The 21,840-nt window shown below is 37.9% G+C and overlaps 1 protein-coding gene across 1 annotated transcript in view; it reads left to right on the forward strand.

Annotated features, from left to right (window-relative positions):
• The window catches only part of HERC2 (HECT and RLD domain containing E3 ubiquitin protein ligase 2), a 263,428-nt gene that overhangs the window by 12,406 nt on the left and 229,182 nt on the right, over positions 1-21,840 (forward strand). Inside the window, exon 3 of the mRNA XM_049614147.1 lies at positions 313-427. Within this exon, the coding sequence (XP_049470104.1) occupies positions 313-427 (115 nt within the window). The remainder of the gene's footprint in view (positions 1-312; positions 428-21,840) is intronic.

Consider the following 21,840-nt stretch of genomic DNA (forward strand, 5'->3'; position numbering starts at 1 on the left):
TCATTCATCTCTACTACCCATGTTCCCCTCCTTGTCTCCCTGTAGATAATTATTATTATTTGTTTCTGGTTTATCTTTCCAGAGTGCGTATGTGTGTGTCTTTTTTCTTGTGTCTTATGCAAGTTAGCATGGTATGTATACTGTTATGCTCTGTGCCTTTTTCACTTAACTATATTTTTTGGGATGATTTTTATTAAATGTTGATGATTGAATAAAAAAGAGGAAATGAAATTTTTAAAAAAATCATCTAATTCTTTAAGAATTGCATTGTGAGTATAATCATTCTGTAAGTTTATTATTTATCGTTACCAGCTTGCTTTCACACGAGATGGGCTCTGTGGCCTGTGGAATGAAATGGTTAAAGATGGAGAAATTGTATATACTGGGACAGAATTAAACCAGAATGGAGAGCTTCCTTCTAGAAAAGGTAAGGACCTTTCACTAGTAGTTTTCATTTTGTAAAGACCTTTATAAATTGTAGTTTATAGAAATTTTGGAATGTGCAATGGGAATATGAGTACCTGAACATAACTCTGAAATTTTGTTTTCTCTTTGGTGATTGTTGTCTAAATTACAGTTAATTGGGGCGCCTGGGTGGCTCAGTCGGTTAAGCGTCCGGCTTCGGCTCAGGTCATGATCTCACGGTTCATGGGTTCGAGCCCCGCGTCAGGCTCTGTGCTGACAGCTCAGAGCCTGGAGCCTGTTTCAGATTCTGTGTCTCCTTCTCTCTGTGACCCTCCCCCGTTCATGCTCTGTCTCTCTCTGTCTCAAAAATAAATAAACATTAAAAAAAAAAAAACTTAAAAAAAAAAAAATAAATTACAGTTAATTATGAGCTACCTGGATTTCATTGTTCTTTGTAAATGAAGGTCTTTTCATTGCAAAGCTACCTTGCTCTGGTGTCCTTCCTCAGTTAATATTTCTTCTTTTAAGTTTTACAATATATCTTGCCTTGTCAAACTATAAATAGTAATTATTATAAGAGTGAGGAGATACAATTATTCCTGAAATTTTTCCTATCTGACTCTTCTATGGGAATATATAAAACACTTTTTGTAAGCCTTTGGCCTGTGGACTGGACTTGGCCCCTTATTTCATTGTATCTTGTATTTTTTGCAGAGAAATACCAGCAAACACTCTTGTTTAGGCCTGTTGTTATGAAAAGTCAACAAGACTCTGTCATTTAGTTGTTCTCGACCTTGGCTATGGCTCAGAAACTTTTGAGTCTTTAAAAAGAAATGGATGCCTGTACCCACCCCAGAAATGTAGAATCTCAAAAACCCACTTGAGATCTGCTGAAGTTGCTGAAGTTTGTTAGTCCCACTATTTGAAAGCCATCAAGGTGGATAAAAATACTACTTTGGAAAGTAGTTCTTATCCTCTTTGTAGAATGAATTGAGATAGTGTCCATTTGAAAATACACTGGAAAACATTGGTATATTTTTTTGGTTACAACAGCTAGAATTTTCTCTTTTTTTCCTGGCATTTCATTGTGAAAATTTCCATACACCCAGAACAACTGACATATCTACATAGTGAGCAGTTGCAAACCCCACAGATCCTACCACAAGTGTTTCTCTTCACTTGTTTATCTCAGGGGTCTGTGGATCTCCATTCTTCTGTCCATTGGTGCATCTTACCTGGCTCCCTTACTTCATGCATATCATTTACTTGATTGAGTTCAGTTTAGCTTTTTGTCTTTCAGTAAAATACATGCATAATGAAATGCATATGTTTTATTATTCCACAAGTTTTGACAAATGTAACTTGTGTAACCTAAACCTCTCTCAACATTACTTCCCACTTAGAAAATTCCCTTGTGCCCCTTCCTGGCCCCTCCCAGACCCCACTTTCTAGATGCAGACATGGGTCTGATCTTTCTTTCTGTTGATTAGCTTTGCCTGTTCTAGAACTTCATGTAAATGGAATGATGTAGTAGTTTGTTCTTTTGTGTCTGGCCTCTTTCACTCTGTAATTTATTAATAGTTTCAGTGGTTCATTACTTTAAAAAAAAAAGTTTCCCATCTCTTCTTCCCACCCCTCCGGTATTTGTTAATGAATTAAACAATATTTCCCCCAATTTTTTTTTTTTATGAAACATTCATTCTAAAAGATGCTCTGAGAAAAACTATTTACTTGGAAAAATTCAAAGTATATTTCTGATTATATTTGATGAATATGTTTTCTTCTTTTGAAAGTCATATGGTTAGAAAGCAAAGCATAATTTTTTTTTTTTTAATGTAGGTCCCAATTGAATAGTTTTTTGGGGATCATTTTTTTGGTATTCAGTAAAAGTTTCTATTTTAGGTGTGGCCTGATGTGTGCTTTTTATTGTTAGAAAATACTTTTTTCACAGATAGGTTTATATCTATACCAAATTCCATTTAGAAGACTATGTATGTTGATGGTATTGTAGCTGATTATGAGGAAAATACAGATTAGAGTAGAAGTTCTTTAGATACACAGTATTCCTTGTTGTATTTTCAAAGATTACTTTCTTTGGGAAAGGATCTGTTTCTTTCTTCCACAAACAGCCATGCTAGGATAGGTTTTTATTGTTGTCAAGTTTGATTCTTTCATGGCTTATTTCTGGGAAATAGTGGCTTTTAATAATTTCTATTTCCCCAGGAATAAACTTTATTACTTTCTTTTGCAATCAGATGTAGAACTTGCTAGTCCTACTGTTGAGGAAAGAAAGCTGCCTCCCATGTAGTACAATTTTTTGTTAATTTTTGGGGATATTCCCCCACAAAAGACAGGCTGGATTATGGTCTCATACTTTTTCAAGTGAATGTTTCTAATTAACACCCTATGTGGGGTTGTTTGTATTTATTATTTTGAGGGAAAGTAGAGGAGGGAATAGGATATTAAAACAAGAAAGTTAAGAGGCTACTAAAAGATATGCTAAGCTTATTTTTTATATTTACTTAGGGCTGCCTTGTATGAAGAATTTAAGCATGAGCTCTTTAATTTATTGTAAACCTTTTTAGTCTATGCAGGTAGTAGAAATATTACCCAGTACTTTGCTTAGCTGCTATATTTTTTCTTGAAAGTATTTTCTCATTATTTCCTTTTATCTTCAACTTTACCAACAAACGGAAGCCACAGTTTGCACAAATAATAGGGAAAGAGCTGGAAATTGAAGCGAGGCCTCTTGACAAAGTTTCGCTGCTATTTCTTTTATACTACAGATATTATTTATTGACACCAGGATCAACTTCTTGTAGTTCCATGGAGCTGATGAGTTCATGTTGTGTATAAGTGTGATAATTGTTTTGAGTGTGTGTATGTGGGTGTCTAGTCAGTACTCTTTATGTGTTTTTAAGAGCTCAGAGATTATTTATTTGAACATGAATGTTTCCATTATATCCTATGCTGATTGGCAGCTTTCCTGCTGTTTTATAACTTTTCTTTGGAGTTGTAAAACATTAAATGTGGGCTTTTTCCCACAATAATTCATGATTATTTGGGCAAAAAAAAGAGTGTGAGCAGATCAGGGGTAGTGTTGGCTGAAGTTTGAGCAACAGTTATGGAGACCTGGTCTGGGTTTGAGGGATGGTGGTATGTGAGGTTATGTAGGAGAAGTGGGCACTGGCCTCCAGGTGGAGGACTGTGGAAAGCAGGACTGGCAGTGGATGTGCAGGGGCGACAGGGAGCAGTGAGCAGGAAGCAGCAGAAGTGTGTTGTGCCAGACTGTAGTGAAATGTACTCTTTTAGGTGCCCTGCTGCATCTAAATCCTGGGAAGTATGCTTGTTGATGCAGTGGACACATTCCCTGGGTGACATGTTTATACTTTGAAGTTTGAAAGCCACTGCACAGAGGGCCGTGAATATTAGGAAAATTAAAGAAGACTCTGTCCTCCTGAGTGGGAACTTGAGTGGGAACTCAAAGAATTAAATCCTGATTCCCTAGCCCAAGGAGTCTCAACCTCTGTTGCTCATTAGAATAACCTGGAGGGCTTGGTTAGACACCCATGGCTGGCCCTTCCTCCAGAGTCTCGAATTTCTTAGAGTTGGGATGGGGCCTGGGAATTTGCATTGCTAACATGTTTCCAAAGTCCCAAGGATGATGCTTGCTTTTCAAAGAGTGTGTCATGTTTCCTTTTAAGGCACAGTCTATTGCTTTGGGAGTTAGAGATGCAGAGGAAAGGAAAAGAACCTCCTCACGTGCTGCTTAGGAAATAAGAATATTAAAGAAAACCAACCATATTCCAAAGCAAATGACCACAATTAGATTTCCCTCATAAACTTATTCTGTTCTCCATAATTAGTTCTTGTTGCTTTGGATCTCGAGTCCTTTATGGAAAGCGTAACCCACCTCTGGGAGTCTGCCTGGTGTCTACTGGCAGGGGTGATGTCAGCTTCTGCTGGAGTCTGTTCCCTACAGGATTAGTAGTTCCACTGAGGCTCTGTGTTCTTGTTTATTGAAGAACCATTTCTGGCCTTCACCTTTGGAAGGAAGCAGATAAGACATAAAGCTCTGGTTAATTGATTATACTTAGCAACAGTATCAGAATGGACAGGAGTAAAATTCTTGGCATGATGGGCTTCGTGGCTGTGTGTGATTTGTTTGTTCACCCTGGGGGTTAGAACATAGCAAGGGCAGCGAGGCATGGATGCATCTCTAGGGTCTCTCACTGTCCTGGGAACTACAGAGTGTTTGTTCATATAACATTCTACTTGTATGAAATTAGGCATCTTAATTTTCTCTTTTTGATTTGCTAGCTCTTCCCATATTGTGGGCCTAGAGCACAGGGAAACTCTAATGATAGTAGTGAGCTAATAAATAAGGAACATCCCAACTCTACCTAATTTTATGTTCAGCCTTCCTTTTGCTTGTGAGCATTTCATCATGAATTCTGTGATGTGGGAGCCCATGTTTGTTATTCTGGTCATCTGGAAAGTGCCAAAGACCATTGGGATGTAAAAACACCTTGACAATTTTTAGTTCAGAATTTTGAGTCTGATCCTGAGAAGATGGTATCAAACAGTTTCCACAGGAATCTGACCTGGGTTCTAGAGGGGAATGTCTATGCTCTGACTTTTCCCAGCTGGCATGGAGAAGTGGTTACAGAGAGGAAACCCAGTCTAGTAGTAAAGGGCTCACACTTTTGTTTCTTGATCAACTTGGTAAATTCTGACACATTTTTACAGATTTTGTAAACCAAGGCAGATAATATGTGAATTTGAATTCTATGTGGGAGAGTGCTACTTATTTAGTAGTAGAGATTTTTTTCTTTGGGACAACCAATACAAAACAAAGGGGTAGCAGAAAGCAAACATATGAAGAAAACGTAATAGGGTGGTTCAAGAAGCTTCCAGGGAAGGTCCCTGAGATCAGGTGCCAAGGCCTTATGCCTTGTTCACATCCCCTCACCCTGCTATGCCTTCACATTTACATTCCTCACCCTGCCTATAACAACTCTATAATGGCTATGACCTGTGGGGACAAGCTCTGTTTTTTCACCATGGTATGTACCCCCACCACCAAGCAGAATGCTGGCACACAGGAGGGATCCCATAAATAAGTAATCTGTGTTGTGAATTAGTGAGTACTTTCAGCTTCAGGCCGAAGAGGGGTGTACAAATTCCCCTAAGAAGGATGGGACACAGAGGATAAGTGACCTTTTATGTATCATTCAAGTGAATGCTTTGAGCTTTTTTACTCTGCTATCCATCCTTCTGAGTATTCTTCCTTAATTTTATTTCTCCATCTTTTAAAATCCAGTTATTGGTTTGATCGGTTTTTTTACTGGAGAATGAAATTTTCCTGTTAAATGAACATAGGTATCTTTTTATTTATTCTGAACTCTTTAAATTGTAAGGTTGCCATGTTACATGTATTACATTACTAATAATGAGCTAGACATAAGAGATAGTTGCACTGTATCTTTATAATGCAAAAGAATATTAGGGCACCTGGGTGGCTCAGTCAGTTGAGTGTCCGGCTTCGGCTTGGGTCATGATCTCATGGTTTGTGCGTTCGAGCCCCTTGTCGGGCTCTGTGCTGACAGCTCAGAGCCTGGAGCCTGTTTCAGATTCTGTGTCTCCCTTTCTCTCTGCTCCTCCCCCGCTCGTGCTCTTGTCTCTCTCTCAAAAATAAATAAACATTAAAAATTTTTTTTAATAATGCAAAAGAATATCAAGGGAAATTGGAATGATCACTTCTATGTTTGTGTTCTTTTTATTTTTATTTATTTATTTATTTATTTATTTATTTATTTATTTTTAATTCACATCCAAGTTAGTTAGCATACAGTGCTGTAATGATTTCAAGAGGAGATTCCAGTGATTCATCCCCTGTGTATAACATCCAGTGCTCATCCCAACAAGTGTCTTCCTTAATGCCCCTTACCCATTTAGCCCATTCCCTCCACCCAGAGCCCCTCCATGTGTTTATGTTCTATTAGAAAGTTGTCACGTCTAATCTCTCTTAAAATTGTACTTCTTTGTAAGTAGAAAAAAATTTCAGTGTCATACAAATACATAATACAGTATCTTTTTTTAACTAGTATTTGATTAGTTGGGACCCTTAGTGTGATGGTTAAATTATGTATCAACCTTGCTGGGCCATGTTGCCCAGATGTTTGGTCAAATACTATTCTGGATATTTCTGAGAAGGTGTTTTTTGGATGAGATTCACATGTAAATTGATGGACTTTGAGTAAAGCAGATTACCCTATAATGTGGGTGGGCTTTATCCCAAGCAGTTGAAGAGCATGAATAGAAAAAAGACTGACCTTCAGCAAGAATGAATTCTGCCTCCACATTTCCTTTGGATGCAAACTAACATAACTGGTTCCTTTGTCTCCAGTCTGCCAGCCTGCCCTGAAGATTTGGGGCTTGCACTTCTATAATTGTATGAGCCAGTTCCTTAAAATAAAGAGCTTCTGCCTCCCTCTTTCCCTTTCTCTCCCTCTCCTATACATTCTTTTGGTTCTCTTTCTGTGGAGAACCCTCACTAATGTGCTTAGTTACCCATAGTTTTCTCCTACAATCAATCAGTCTGTCTGTCTATCTATCTATAGTTTATTTTTTGAGAGAGAGAGAACGGGAGAGGGGCAGAGACAGAGGGAGACAGAATCCCAAGCAGGCACCAGTCTGTCAGCGCAGAGACTGTTGCGGGGCTTGATCTCATGAACCATGAGATCTCATTACCTGTGTGGAAACCAAGAGTCAGATGCTTAACTGACTGAGCCACCCAGGCGCCCCTCCTGCAATCTATTTTTCAGAAGCAATTGATAGTGAACAAGATTTCTTAAAGTTAGTGATTAAGGTAAAAACAAAACCCAAGTGAACCTTCTCGGATGGTGAAATGCTGATTTTCCTGATGGTGGCCCAAGACTGTTACACGTATACCCCTCCTGCTGTGTCCCCCACAGAAGTGCCTTCTGACTCTAGGCTGCTGCTGCCCCTGGGTGCCAAGCCTTCATACCTTGGCACTCATCCTTCTGTAGGTCCTGGATATAGCAACTTGAATGGAAATCACTTTGGATGGTTTGTAAAAACTTCCTCACTGTAACTGGACAGAAAGGTCTTAAAGTCCTCAGGTCATCCAGTCCTAGTTCCACTTTTTTTTTTTTTTTTTTTTTTACTCATTTAAAAAAATCCTTTTTTTTTTTTGAGAGAGAGCACACATGTGAGCAGGGGAGGGGCAGAGAGAGAGGGAGACACAGAATCCACAGAAGTCTCCAGGCTCTGAGTGGTCAGCACATAGCCCAACGCAGGGCTCGAACCCACTGACCGTGAGATCATGACCTGAGCCGAAGTCAGACGCTTAACCAACTGAGCCATCCAGGCACTCCCCTAATTCCATTTTCAGGAACCAGCTGGCAGAGGTCTCCCCCTTCAGTGGCCTCTCAGGTATATGGTCTTGGAAGGTCAGCTTCTCCAGTTTCTCCTTCCCAGCTTTCCATGATTTGTGATGTGTTTGGGCGGTTTGTGTTCTGTTTATTTTCTCTCTGTAAACTTTTAACCCTGCATCCATAAAAAGGAGAGCAGACAAATACTGAAGCGAATGTGATGTTGTCTCTGGTCATGCTAATTCTTATTGTTTTAATTATTCTTCTCTGTTGTTTTCTTAACCTCTAGTGACTTCATTCTGCCTTTGCTGTTGTAAATGTTCTCATTTATGCCCCTGAGAATAAAACTTGAGGTATGCTTAAGTGATACTTCTTGTCTGCTTCCTGGTGACTGTCAAAGCTTTTCATCCTGGACAAGAGATTATATGACCAGTATACCCAGTTTAAAATGATCATTTTGTATTCTTATTTGTAAAATTTTAGAATAGTATAGGTCAGGCGTTGGCCAATTTTCTGTAAAGCGTCAGATAGTAAATATTTTAAGCCTTGTGGACCATAACTATGAGGTAAGTATGAGACCCTGCAGCTGTTGTACCAAAGCAGCCAAGGGCAAAATTAAGCAAATGGATGTGGCTATGTGCCGATAAAACTTTATTAACAGACCAAAATGTGAAGTTCATATAATGTTAATATCACAAAATATTATTATTCTTTTGATTATTTTTCAGTCATTTAAAAACATAAAATCATGGGGTGCCTAGGTGGCTCAGTCAGTTGAGTGTCTGACTCTCGGTTTTGGCTCAGATCATGATTCTAGGGTCATGGGATCGAGCCCTGCGTTACCCTGAGCATGGAGCCTGCTTGAGATTCTCTCTCTCTGACCTCTGGCCCTCTCCCCTACCCTCTTTCTTTCTCTAAAAACAAAAAGTAAAATCTTTTTTTAGCCTTTGGGTCAAACACAAATTGGACTTGGGCTAGAGTTGGCCCCTGGCTCTGTCAGTGGACCCCACAGTGGAAACCCAGGGCCTAGCAGTTAGAGCCAACACTGTGTTCTAGCCCCAGCTCTGTTTCCCTGGCTAGGACCTACTCTGGGAAGCACAGTTTCTACATATGTGAATGAGAGACACCAAAGCCTGTCTCCGTGAAAGGTCATTTGTAAAGCTTAAAAAGGATAATATTGTTTGGCTAGATGCCAAACTATGTAGTACACATTGGTTTATTTTCATTTTTCGTTAGCTGTGCCCCCCCCCCCCCTTAATATCCTGCTTTTTGGGGTATCATTTCTAAAATTAAATGTATCTTGTTTCTTAAGATACTACTTTGTTCTCATACTTCCCGTGTTATTAGGTTAAAATAAGGGGCTAAATAAATCACTTATTTAAATTAGTGTTTAGTTTCTCAGGTCAAGATAGAGGGTTATCTACTGCAGATGCAAACTGTTTCCCCCCTATCCTTAATACATTTCCTCATGTCTTAACTGGCCCAAGGCCATGTCCTGCTCTAGCTTTCAGGACATAGCTCATTGCCTGAAAGTGCTTCTTCCAGACTCTTTTCCAGCTGTCTTCCCTGGTCCTTGATAAGTCACTCAGGACCTTGCCAAAGCCTGATTTGTATTGATTAGTTATGTATGTGATATATATTTTCTAGAAGTTCTTTAGGGCTATAGAAGGTATCTTTTACTTTTGTATAAAAGTGTTTACCATGGTACTTTGATGTGCTGGGTGGTAAATACATGTTTGTTGAACTTAATTGAAATTTTACTGTAATTTTAGGGAAAACCATTTAAACAATTTTTATTTTTAAAAGTAATATGGTGCAATTTATTCCTTTTAGATGTTCAGTTCAATAAGTTTTAAAGACATATATAGATTCATGTAGCCATCATTGTGATTACGATTCAGAACAGTTTCATTGTCCTTAGAAAAACTCCCTTGTGTTGTTCCCTTGTGTCACACATTTCCCCAACCCCTAATCCCTGGTAACCACTCATCTGTTGTCCATCACTGTAGTTTTGCCTTTTTGAGAATTGTCATATAAATGGAATTATATGTAATATAACATTTTGAAATTGGCTTTATTTACTCACTAGTTATATCTTTAAGATTCATCCAAAGTGTGTACCAATAGTTCTTTGTATTAGAGTAATATTCCATGGTTTGTACCACAGTATTTATTCATTTTGGTTGTTTCTATTTTTTTTTTTTTTTTGGTAATTATAATCTGCTATGAACATTTCTGTACAAATTTTACATGAATATAGTTTCCATTTCTCTAGGATAAATACCTAGAGATGTATGACTGTTGGGCTATATACTAAGTGTATGTTTCACTTCATGCAAAACTGCCAAAATTTTTTTTCACAGTGGCTTTATTATTTTGCCTTCCCTCCAGCACTGTGTGTTAGTGCCTGTTGTTCTGTATCCTTGTCAGCACTTGGTATCACCAGTACTTTTAATTTTAACTATTCTTACAATTATGTAGTAGGAGCTCATCTTGGTTTTATTTTGCATTTCCTTAATGGCACGTAACGTTAAATACCCTTTCATGTCATCCTTACATCCTGTTTGATGAAGTTTCTGTTTACAATATTTGTTAATTGGTTAATTAGGTTGTTTTCTTTTTATTTAGTTTTGAGAATTTTTTTTATGGTTTGTATTCTCATTACAGGTCCTTTCTCAGATACATGATTTGTAAATATTTTCTCTCAGTCTGTACCTTGGTTTTTTATTCTCTTAATAGTGTATTTTATAATTTTTTCTTTTATGGATTGTGCTTTTGATCTCATGTCTAAGAATTTTTTTGCCTGTTGTCTGGCAATGAAGATTTTCTCCTATGTTTTCTTCTAAGAGTTTTATAGTTTTTCATTTTATTATTAGACCATTAGTCCATTTTGAGTAAATTTTTGTATAAAGTACAAGGTTTGGGTTGAAGTTATTTTTTATTTTTGCGCATGGTTATCCAGTTTTTCTAATACTATTTTTTCCTATTGAATTGCTTTTGTACTTTGTAAAAAATGAATTGACTTAATTTGTATGTGATTATTCCTGGACTTTCCAGTCTGTTGCATTGATATGTGTCTATCCCTTTGCTAATGCCACACTGTTTGCTTACTGTGGCTTTATAGTATTAGAATTGGTTTTAGGACTGTGGCTGAGTACTGAGTATTAAAATTGACTCTTCCAACTTTATTGTTTCTTTTCATAATTGTTTTATTTATCCTAGTTTTTTTGCTTTATATGTAAATTTTAGAATCAGCTTCTCTAATATCTACAAAAAACTTGCTGGGCTTTTGATTGGTATTCTGTTAAATCTATAGATCAGTTTGGGGAGAATTAACGTCATTACTATATTTTGTCTTTCAATTCATGAACGTAGTATATCTCCATTTATTTAGGTAGTGTTTTATTTCTTTCATCAGGATTGTGTACTTTTCTGCATACATTTCCTATACATATTTTGTTAGTTTGTACCTAAGTATTTACTTCTTCTGGAGCTATTGTAAATGTTTAAAATTTTTTTTGCTTTCCAACTGTATGTTGATATTATATAGTATGTCTTCTACATTATGTCTGTTATGTAGAAAATATGTAGATGATACTATATATTACATTTTTGCGTGTTGGCTTTGTCTCCTGTGACCTTGCTAAATTCACTAGGCAGTGCTTGTAGAATGTTTCTTGGGATTTTCATGAAGGCAGTCATGTTGTTTTTGAATAGGAACAGTTTTTTTTTTTTTCCAATTTTTCTTGCCTTATTGCATTAACTAGGACTTATAGTACAGTATCAAATATGGGTGAAGAGAGTGGATATCATTGCCTATACATCAATTGATAGTATCAAGTGATTCTTATTTCTGTTGGGGGGTTACATTGATTGATTTACAAATATTGAATCAGCATTGTATTCCTGGGATAAACTCCTCTTGGTTTTGGTGTATTATTCTTTATATGTATTGCTGGATTCAGTTTACTAATATTCTATTGAGAATTTTACATCTATGTTCATGAGGGATATTCATTTATAGCTGTTATTTTTTGTATGATTGACCCTTGAACAACATGGGTTTGAACTGTGTGAGTCTGCTTCTATGCAGATAGTTTACAGCGTTGTACTGTAAATGCATTTTCTCTTCCTTATCATTTTCCTAATATTTTTTTTTCTGTAGCTTACTTTATCGTAAGGATGTAGTATATAATACATATAACATACAAAACGTGTTAATTGACTATATTATCAGTAAAGCTTCTGGTCAACAGTAGGCTATCTACTAATAAAAGTTATTAGTAGATAATTTTTTTGAGGAGTCAAAAAGTTATATGCAAATTTTCAACTGGCAGGAAGTTGGCACCCCTGCCCCCCGTGTTGTTCAAGGGTCAACTGTACTTTTGTTTGTCCGGTTTTGGTAAATGAGCTGGGAAATGTTCCTCCTCCCATTTTCTGGAAGAGATTGTAGAATTGGTATAAATTTCTTCTGTAAATATTTAGTTGAATTCTCCATTGAAACCTTCTAGGTCTTGACATTTCTAGTTTGGAAGGCTTTAAACTCTGAACTAAATTTCTTGAATAGTTATCACACTATTTAGCTTATCCAGTTCTTCTTGGGTGAATTTTGGTAGTTTGTGGTCTTTGAGGAACTGGTGTATATCCTCTAAGTTGTTGAATTTGTGTATTTAGAGTTGATGTAGTATTCCCTTATCCTTTTAATATCTGTACTGGCTCTAGAGATACCCTTCTTTCATTCCTGATACTTGTAATTACTGTCTTTTCTCTGTTTTTCTTTTCCCAACAGTCTTGTGCATAGTTTATCAATTTTATTTATCTTTTCAACAAATCAACTCTTAGTTTCATTGATTTATTTTTCTGTTTTTCTCTTTTCAGTTTTATTGATTTCTGCTCTTCATTATTCACCTCTTTCTGCTTGCCTTGAGTTTATTTTGCTTTTCTCTTTCTAGTTTCTTAAGGTGGAAGTTTAGATTGTTGACTTCAGACCTTGTTTTTTTTTTTTTTTTTTTTTTTTGTAAACATAAGCATTTAATATTATAAATTTCCCTGTAAGGACTGTTTTAACTGCACCCCAGAAATTTCGATGTGTTTTCATTTGATTCAAAATATTTTTAAATTTCCCTGGAGACTATTTTAACCTGTGCATTACTTTGAAATGTGTTAATTTCCCAGTCTTTTGACATTGTCTTGTTATCTTTCTGTTAATTGATTTCTGATTATATGCCATATAGACAGGCCATATATACTTAGTATAATTGATTTCAGCTCATTTAAATTTGTTAAGATTTGTTTTATGACCCAAGACGTGGTCTATCTTGGTGACTATTCAATGTATACTTTAAAAAGAATGACTTCTGGGGCGCCTGGGTGGCGCAGTCGGTTAAGCGTCCGACTTCAGCCAGGTCACGATCTCGCGGTCCGTGAGTTCGAGCCCCGCGTCAGGCTCTGGGCTGATGGCTCGGAGCCTGGAGCCTGTTTCCGATTCTGTGTCTCCCTCTCTCTCTGCCCCTCCCCCGTTCATGCTCTGTCTCTCTCTGTCCCAAAAAAATAAACAAAAACGTTGAAAAGAAAAAAAAAAAATTAAAAAAAAAAAAAAAAAAAAGAATGACTTCTGCTGTAGTTTGGTGATCAACGTGTAAAATGTTGATTTTGTACTTTTGGTTGAGGTCATGATCTTCAGTACTTTATTATTGCTGGTTTTCTTTCTACTAGTTCTATTACTGAGAGGGTAGTTTAGATATCTCTAATATAATTGTAAGTTGGTCCATTTTACCTTGCAGTTCTCATTTTGTGTTTTGATGGCTTATTGTTAACTTCATATGCATGTAAGATTGTTATGTTTTCTTGAAAATTTACCCCTTTATTATTATTGCTCTTCATCTCTGGTAATTTTCTTTGCTGTGGAATCTGTTTTGTCTCATATTAATAAAGTCATTTCACCTTTCTTTTGATTAGTGTTTCTTGGTATATATTTTTTCCACCCATTTACTTTTTTTTTTAAGTTTATTTATTTATTTTGAGAGAGAGAGAGAGCGCACGCAAACATGCAAGCATGCAAGCAGAGGTGGGGCAGAGAGAGAAGGAGAGAGAGAATCCCAAGCAGGCTCCATGCTGTCAGAACAGAGCCTGATGCAGGACTCGAACTCATGAACCACGAGATCATGATCCAAGTGGAAATCAAGAGATGGACGCTTAAGTGACTGAGCCATGCAGGCACCCCTCCACTCATTTACTTTTAGTTGCCTTGTATCATTACATATTAAATGAATTTTTAGAGATGGCATATAATTGAGTCATTTAAAAAAATCCATTCTGACACTTTGTCTTTTAATTTGTGTTTAGACTATTTATATGTAGTATAATTAATGATATGTTTCGGTTTAAGAATATCATTTTATTTGTTTTTTTACTTGTTTTCTGCTTTTTTTTCCTGTTTACCTTACCTGCCTCTTTTAGGGTATTTGAACATTTTTTTAGTATTCCATTTCAATTTTTTTATTGTGATTTTTGAGTGTATTTGTTTATAGTTTTTTTAATGGTTGCTATAAGGGATTACAAAATGTGTACTTAAACATTTTGGTTTATTTAAATCAGTATTTTACCACTTTAATTGAATGTAGAAACTTTACCACCTATAGGTATCTTTACTCTTCTCCCTTTATGTTATAATTGTATTATTTATATATTACTTCCACATGCTTTGAAAATCTTATTAGACAATGTTGAAATTTTTGCTTTCAGTCTTCAAATGAACGTAAAGAAACCTAAGAGAAGAATAATTTATTTACTGTTACATATATCACTGCTATTGCTCATTATTTATTCCAGATGTTCCAAATTCCCCTCTACTATTGTTTCCTTTGTTCTTAAGATCTTTTTAGCAATTCTATTAAAATAGGTGCTGATGACAAATTCTCTTAGTTTTTCTTCATTTGAGAATGATAGACCTATTTGCTACATGTAGAATTCTAGTTAATAGTTGTTTTGTTTCAGCACTTTAAACATGTAGAACCCTAATTTTAGTCCTTATACCATAATTGGCCTTTTGATGCCATGACATCAGTTTAAACCTTGGTGATGACTGAGACTTTTAGGGGGAAAAGTGCTTCATAGGAAGTGAGTTGGTACTTGACCGGGAAGGAGAGGACCATATGGTGAGGTGGACGTCAAAAACGTGAACTTTACAAGTATCCTTTGTTATGTAAATATAGTTCATCAAGTGACCCCTGTGGTATTGGTGTGGGAGTATATGCCCCCAGGGGGCGTTCATTTAAGGTTAATCATTACCTGTGGCAATGGTGACAAAAATTCCATTTGCCAATTGTGAGTAATTTAAATAGAAGTTCTCTGAGGAGTCTATTGTGCTTCTCAAGTAAACTTGATGACTCCTCTTCTAGGCGAGGTGGAAGTGTCATTGAATGCTTTCCTAAAGAGCCCAGCATAGTGTATTCTGAGAAGTGGAATGAATTCTTTGGTCAACTCCAGAGGGGTGTAAGGAGTACAAGGATAAGACAAGTGAGGCCTCATATTGGGGCCTTATAATACATAGGGATGTATCACCTTGATTTATATTTTCAAGTTTTCTTTCTTTTTTAATCTTTATTTTTGAGAGAAAGAGAGAGAGACGGAGTGCAAGTGGAGGAGGAAGAGAGAGGGAGACACAGAATCCAAAGCAGGCTCCAGGCTCTGAGCTGTCAGCACAGAGCCCAATGCAGGGCTCGAACTCACTAACCTCGAGTTCATGACCTGAGCCAAAGTTGGACACTTAACTGACTGAGCCACCCAGGTGCCCCACCTTGATTTATAGTTTCGATGTCTGTGAGGCAAGAGATTCTTGGAGTTCTTTACCCCCAAAAGATCAACACTGAGGCTATGGCTCAAAGGTTTGTAAAAATGTGCATATGGGGCCATTTGTTGGTTAGAAAGTCCAGTGCTAAAACAGCTGTCAGAGGTTTTGCTAATTGTACTGGCCTTTGGGTCCCATCCTTTCTTAGGGACACCCTCACAAGGGGATGAAAGCAGCAGCATTCCATTGAGCTCCATCACATATGATGGTAGAGATGTTGTCCATAAAGTGTGTGAACTCCAAGTTCTGTTCATTCAGTTGATCTAAGGGGCTCCCCCAGTAGCCATGGAGAGGGGTGACTTTCAGCATTGTGGCATTAGAAAAGGGACTGAGAACAGGGGAGTCCACCCCCTTGTACAAGTGGGCAAAGGGGCCCAGGTTTGGTTCCATGTTATAGCTGTGTCAAGCTTGTAGGGAGGTTGCTTCCATGACCCAAAGCATAGTGGGGAGCTGAGTGTGGACGGTCATAGGCTCAGGTTCTTTGGGAGCCTCTGTTTCCAGGAAAACTCAGTATATGGCCAGCAGTTTCCACTCCAATGATGCATAGTGTAGGGCTGGTAAGAACCCTTACATCTGAAGCCCCTGGGCAACATGTTGTCGTTACAGGTGGTTCGGAGACTCCAGGGGGCCTGCAAGTAAGGAAGTAAGTTTAGGAAGTAAGTTCCTTAGTAAGTTCCTAAGCCTCTTTAGTGAAAAAGTCTCTGAGGGTGTGAAAAAGGAGTATTTGTTATTAATTTCCTAGGCCTGCTGTAACAGAATACTACAAATTAGGAAGCTTAAACAACAGAAACGTATTGTCTCACAGTTCTTCAGTCTACAAGTCTGAAATCAAGGTGTCAACTGGGTTGTATCCTTTTGAGGGCTAAGAGAGAAGGGTCTTCCAAGCCTCTCTCCTTGGCTTCTAGATGACATTGTCTCCCTGTGTTTTCACATTGTCTTTCTTCTGTGTATATCTGTGTTCTGTGTTCAAATTTCCTCTTTTTGTGAGGATACTAGTTATACTGGATTAGGGCCCACCCTAATGATTTCATCATTAAAACATTTTTTTTAATGCTCATTTGTTTATTTTGAGAGAGAGAGAGATAGAGTGAGCAAGGAAGGGTCAGAGAGAGGGGGAGAGAGAGAATCCTAAAAGACTCTGCACTGCCAGTGCAGAGCCTGCTGTGGGGCTTGAACCCACAAACAGTGAGATCATGACCTCAGCCTAAATCAAGAGGCATACACACAGACAACTGAGCCACCCAGGTGCCCTCCTGATGGCTTCATCTTAACTTGGTTATCTGCAAAGACCGTTTTTGCAAATAAGGTCACATTCATAGGTACTGGAGATTAGAACTAAAACATCTTTTTGGAGGACAAAGTTCATTGTATAACAGGTCCCATATTTGTTAAGCCAATTTATAATTGCTAAATACTTAATTTTAATTAATTATTCATTGTGTCAGAGCATCTAGGCCTACGATGGGATATTTTAGGGCAGTAGTTGCTATGACCAGGGGAAATTTAGGCAAGACAGTAGTTCTGATGGTTAAAATAAGGCATACCTGTTGTCCTATAGATTATATGTAGTAATTTTCCTAAGATTATAGGGGGTGCTTTGTTTACATTTAGTGGGATCTCCAGGCATAAATGTAATCTGAGCCCCACTATTGATTAAAATCCCTGGAGGTTTGCCAATTGGTGCATTTTAGCAGATACTAAAGTTAATTCAGAACCTGTAACATATATAAAAATTCTCAACAAGATACTAGCAAATAGAATTCAACAGTACATGAAAAGAATTATTTATTATGATTAAGTGGGATTTATTCCTGGGATGCAAGGCTGGTTATTTCTACACCACATTCCTAAGATAAAGGATAAGAACCATATGATCCTCTCAGTAGATGCAGAAAAAGCATTTGATGAAATACATTCTGGATAAAAACTCTCAACAAAGTAGGAATAGATAAAACAACCTCAACATCATAAAGGCCATATGTGAAAGACCCACAGCTAATATCATCCTCAGGGAGAAAGTGAGAGCCTTTCCCCTACGGTTAGGAACAAGACAAGGATGCCCACTCTCACCTTTACTATTTAACATAGTATTGGAAGACCAAGCCTAAGCAATCAGACAACAAAAGGAAATAAAGGGCATACAGATCAGCAAGTAAGAAGTCAAACTTTCACTATTTGCGGACAACATGATACTCTATGTAGAAAACCTGAAAGACTCCACCAAACAATTGCTAGAGCTAATCCTTGAATTCAGCAAAGTTGTAGGATATAAAATCAACATGCAGAAATCTGTTGCATTTCTGTACACCGATAATGAAGCAGTAGAAAAAGAAATTAAGGAATCAGTCCCATTTATAATTGCACCAAAACCAATAAGATACCTAGGAATAAACCTAACTAAAGAGGTAAAAGATCTGTGCTCTGAAAACTATAGAAGACTTATGAAAGAATTGAAGAAGACGCAAAGAAATGGAAAAGCATTCCATGCTCATGGATTGGAAGAACAAACATTCTTAAAATATCCATACTACCCAAAACAGTCTGCGCATTTAATTCAGTCCCCATGAAAATACCACCAGCATTCTTCACAGAGCTAAAACAAACAACCCCAAAAAATTTGTGTGGAACCACAAAAGACTGGAATAGCCAAAGCAGTTCTGAAAAAGAAAACTGGTGGCATCATGATTCTGGATTTCAAGCTATATTATAAAGCTGTAGTCATCAAGACAGTATGGTACCAGCACAAACACAGACACATAGATCAGTGGAACAGAATAGAAAACCCAGAAATGGACCCACAACTATATTGGTCAGCTCATCTTCGACAAAACAGGAAAGAATAGCCGATGGAAAAAAGACCGTCTCTTCAACAATGGGTGTTGGGAAAACTGGATGGCGAAATGCAGAAGTATGAACCTGGACCACTTTCTTACACCTTATACAAAAATAAACTCAAAAGGGATGAAAAACCTAAATGTGAGACAGGAAATCATCAAAATCCTAGAGGAGAACACAGTCAGCAACCTCTTTGAGCTTGACCAGAGCAACTTCTTAATAGATATGTCACCAGAGTCAAGGGAAACAGAAGCAAACGTGAACTACTGGGACTTCATCAAGATAAAAAGCTTCTGCACAGTGAAGGAAGTAATCAACAAAATTAAAAGGCAGCCTAACAGAATGTGAGAATATATTTGCAAATGACATATCTGATAATGGGTTAGTACCCAAAATCTATAAAGAATTTATCAAATTCAGCACCCAAAAAACAAACAACTCAGTTAAGAAATAGGCAGAAGAATGAATAGACACTTTTCCAAAGAAGACATCCTGATGGCTAACAGATCGTGAAAAGATGCTCAACATCACTCATGTTCAGGGAAATACATATCAAAACCATGATGAGATATAACCTCACATCTGTCAGAATGGCTAAAATTACCAACACAGGAAACAACAGGTGTTGGCAAGGATGCAGAGAAAGGGGAGCCCTCTTGCACTGTTGGTGGGAATGCAAACTGGTGCAGCTACTTTGGAGAACAGTATGGAGGTTCTTCAAGAAACTAAAAATAGAACTGCCCTACAATCTAGCAATTGAATATTTGGTATTTACCCAAAGGATACAAAAATAAAGATTCGAAAGGGTACATGCATCCCAGTGTTTATAGCAGCATTATCAACAATAGCCAAACTGTGGAAAGAGCCCAAATGTCCGTTGACTGATGAATGGATAGGGAAGATGGAGTGTGTTTCATCAAGAGAATGAAATCTTGCTATTTGAAACGATGTGGATGGAGCTAGAATGTATTATGCTAAGTGAAATAAGTTAATTAGAGAAAGACAAATACCATATGATTTCATTCATGTGGAATTTAAGAAACGAAACATGAACACAGGGGAAGTGGTGGGAAAAAGAGAAGAGAGGGAAACAAACCACAGAGAATCTTAGCGATAGAAACAAACTTAGGGTTGATGGAGGGAAGTGGGTGGGAGATGTGCTTGATGGGTGATGGGTGTTAAAAGAGAGCCCTTGTTGTGATGACCACTGGGTGTTGTATGTAAGTGATAAATCACTGAATTCTCCTGAAACCAATATTGCATTGTATGTTAACTAAAATTTAAATTAAAAACATGAAAAGTAGGTTTACATATTTTTTTTTTTTAATTTTTTTTTCAACGTTTTTTATTTATTTTTGGGACAGAGAGAGACAGAGCATGAACGGGGGAGGGGCAGAGAGAGAGGGAGACACAGGATCGGAAACAGGCTCCAGGCTCCGAGCCATCAGCCCAGAGCCTGACGCGGGGCTCGAACTCACGGACCGCGAGATCGTGACCTGGCTGAAGTCGGACGCTTAACCGACTGCGCCACCCAGGCGCCCGAGGTTTACATATTTTTAATAATTTTTAAAAAAGTTTTATTTGAGAGAGAGAGTGTGTGCGCACAAGCAGGGGAGGGGCAGAGAGAGAGGAGAGAGAGAATTCCAAGCAGGCTTCATGCTGTCCGTGCAGAGGCGGACATGGGGCTCGACCTCACGAATTGTGAGATCATTGCCTGAGCTGAGATCAAGAGTCAGATGCTTAACTGGCTGAGCCACACAGGCGCCCCTAAACATTTTTAAATTAATGGAATGATAATGTTCATTGTAAACAAGTTTAATCAACACAGCCGAGTATGAATAAAAAGAACCCTGTATTATAGAGTCATGAAAGCTCATTTATCTTTTTGTTGTATAAGTTCTTTCAGTAAACTTTGGGGTTCCAGTTGGGTCAAATTGTGGACCTTTGTTTCAATTTAATTTTTTTTTCCTCCTAAGAGCTTCAAGTCAGTATTGTCAGGGCTAGGAGCCTCCCTCATGGCACTGGTTGCTTTATAGGATTTAAGGACCCTGGTGTACACTGGCCTTGAATTAACCCCTTTGCTGTGCCCACTGCTGCCGTGGATGTTTTCTCTACAGACTTGGGGATCAGGATCTTTGTTGTGACAGAGGCGTGGGCAATGGAGTGATGGATGTAGTGGACCAGTACAGGGCCCACAACCCAGAGGGTAATGCTTTGAAACCATTCTCTGCTTTAACCTTGCCTTTTCTTTCTGTGCTAGCCTTTGATTCTCTGTCTTTGTCTCTCTTTCCTCCCCTTCTCCCTTCCCTCTCTCCCTCTCCAAATTTTCTCAGTATTCTGGCATTTTCTGTTTTGTGCAGTAACTCATAGTGATGATCCTCTGAGTTGTTACAGGAAAGATTTGGGGTTCTGGTGACCTGCCTCTTCCTCTACAGAATGCCAGTCAGTCTCCAGGAGGTTGGGGTCTACATATCTAGTAAGATTATTCGTGTCTGGTGAGGAGCAAATGGGATGACACATGCGAGTTGGGGCCAAGTCCTCCATGCAGATGCTGGTGTTCCTCTGTCATATAGCAGGTTGGAGGTGGGCTTCTGAGCTTTCACTGATGGCAGAACTGAAGGTTAGAGATGTTGACTGATCTTATGCCTAACTGCTTGTAAAAGATTGAATTTGGAGAATCAGGTTTTCATTCCAGGACACTTCTCTCACATTTGTGTAAAAACCCCAAAATTTTGCAAACCCCTGTTCTTAATTAAAAAACTCAGTAACAATTCTTTCATTATTTAGTTTTTAGCAAAAAGACAGTAACTTGTTAAAAACACAAGTGCCATAGTTATTTGGCCTCTCCTCTCACTTGTCTTACTTTAAAAAAAAAAAAGTTTTATTCTGTGTGGCCTTAGTTTGTTACATTAAGAGAGGTTGTGGTATCTAAAACACTACCATTGTTACTTGAAAAACAAATAATCCAGTGAAGAAATGGGCAGAAGACATGAATAGACACTTTTCCAAAGAAGACATCCAGATGGCCAGAGACACATGAAAAGATGCTAAGTGTCACTCATCATCAGAGAAATACAAGTCAAAACCACACCGAGATACCACCTCACACTGGTCAGAGTCGCTAACATGAACAACTCAAGAAACAACAGATACTGGTGAGGATGTGGAGAAATGGGAACCTTCTTGCACTGTTTGTGGGAATGCAAACTGGTGCAGCCACTCTGGAAAACAGTATGGAAGTTCCTCAAAAAATTAAAAATAGAACTACCCTACAACCCAGCAATAACACTACTAGGAATTTGTCAAAGGATACAGGAGTGCTGAGTCATAAGGGCACATGTACCCCAATGTTTA

The sequence above is a fragment of the Panthera uncia genome (genome assembly GCF_023721935.1).
Source record: "Panthera uncia isolate 11264 chromosome B3 unlocalized genomic scaffold, Puncia_PCG_1.0 HiC_scaffold_1, whole genome shotgun sequence".
Lineage (NCBI taxonomy): Eukaryota > Metazoa > Chordata > Mammalia > Carnivora > Felidae > Panthera > Panthera uncia.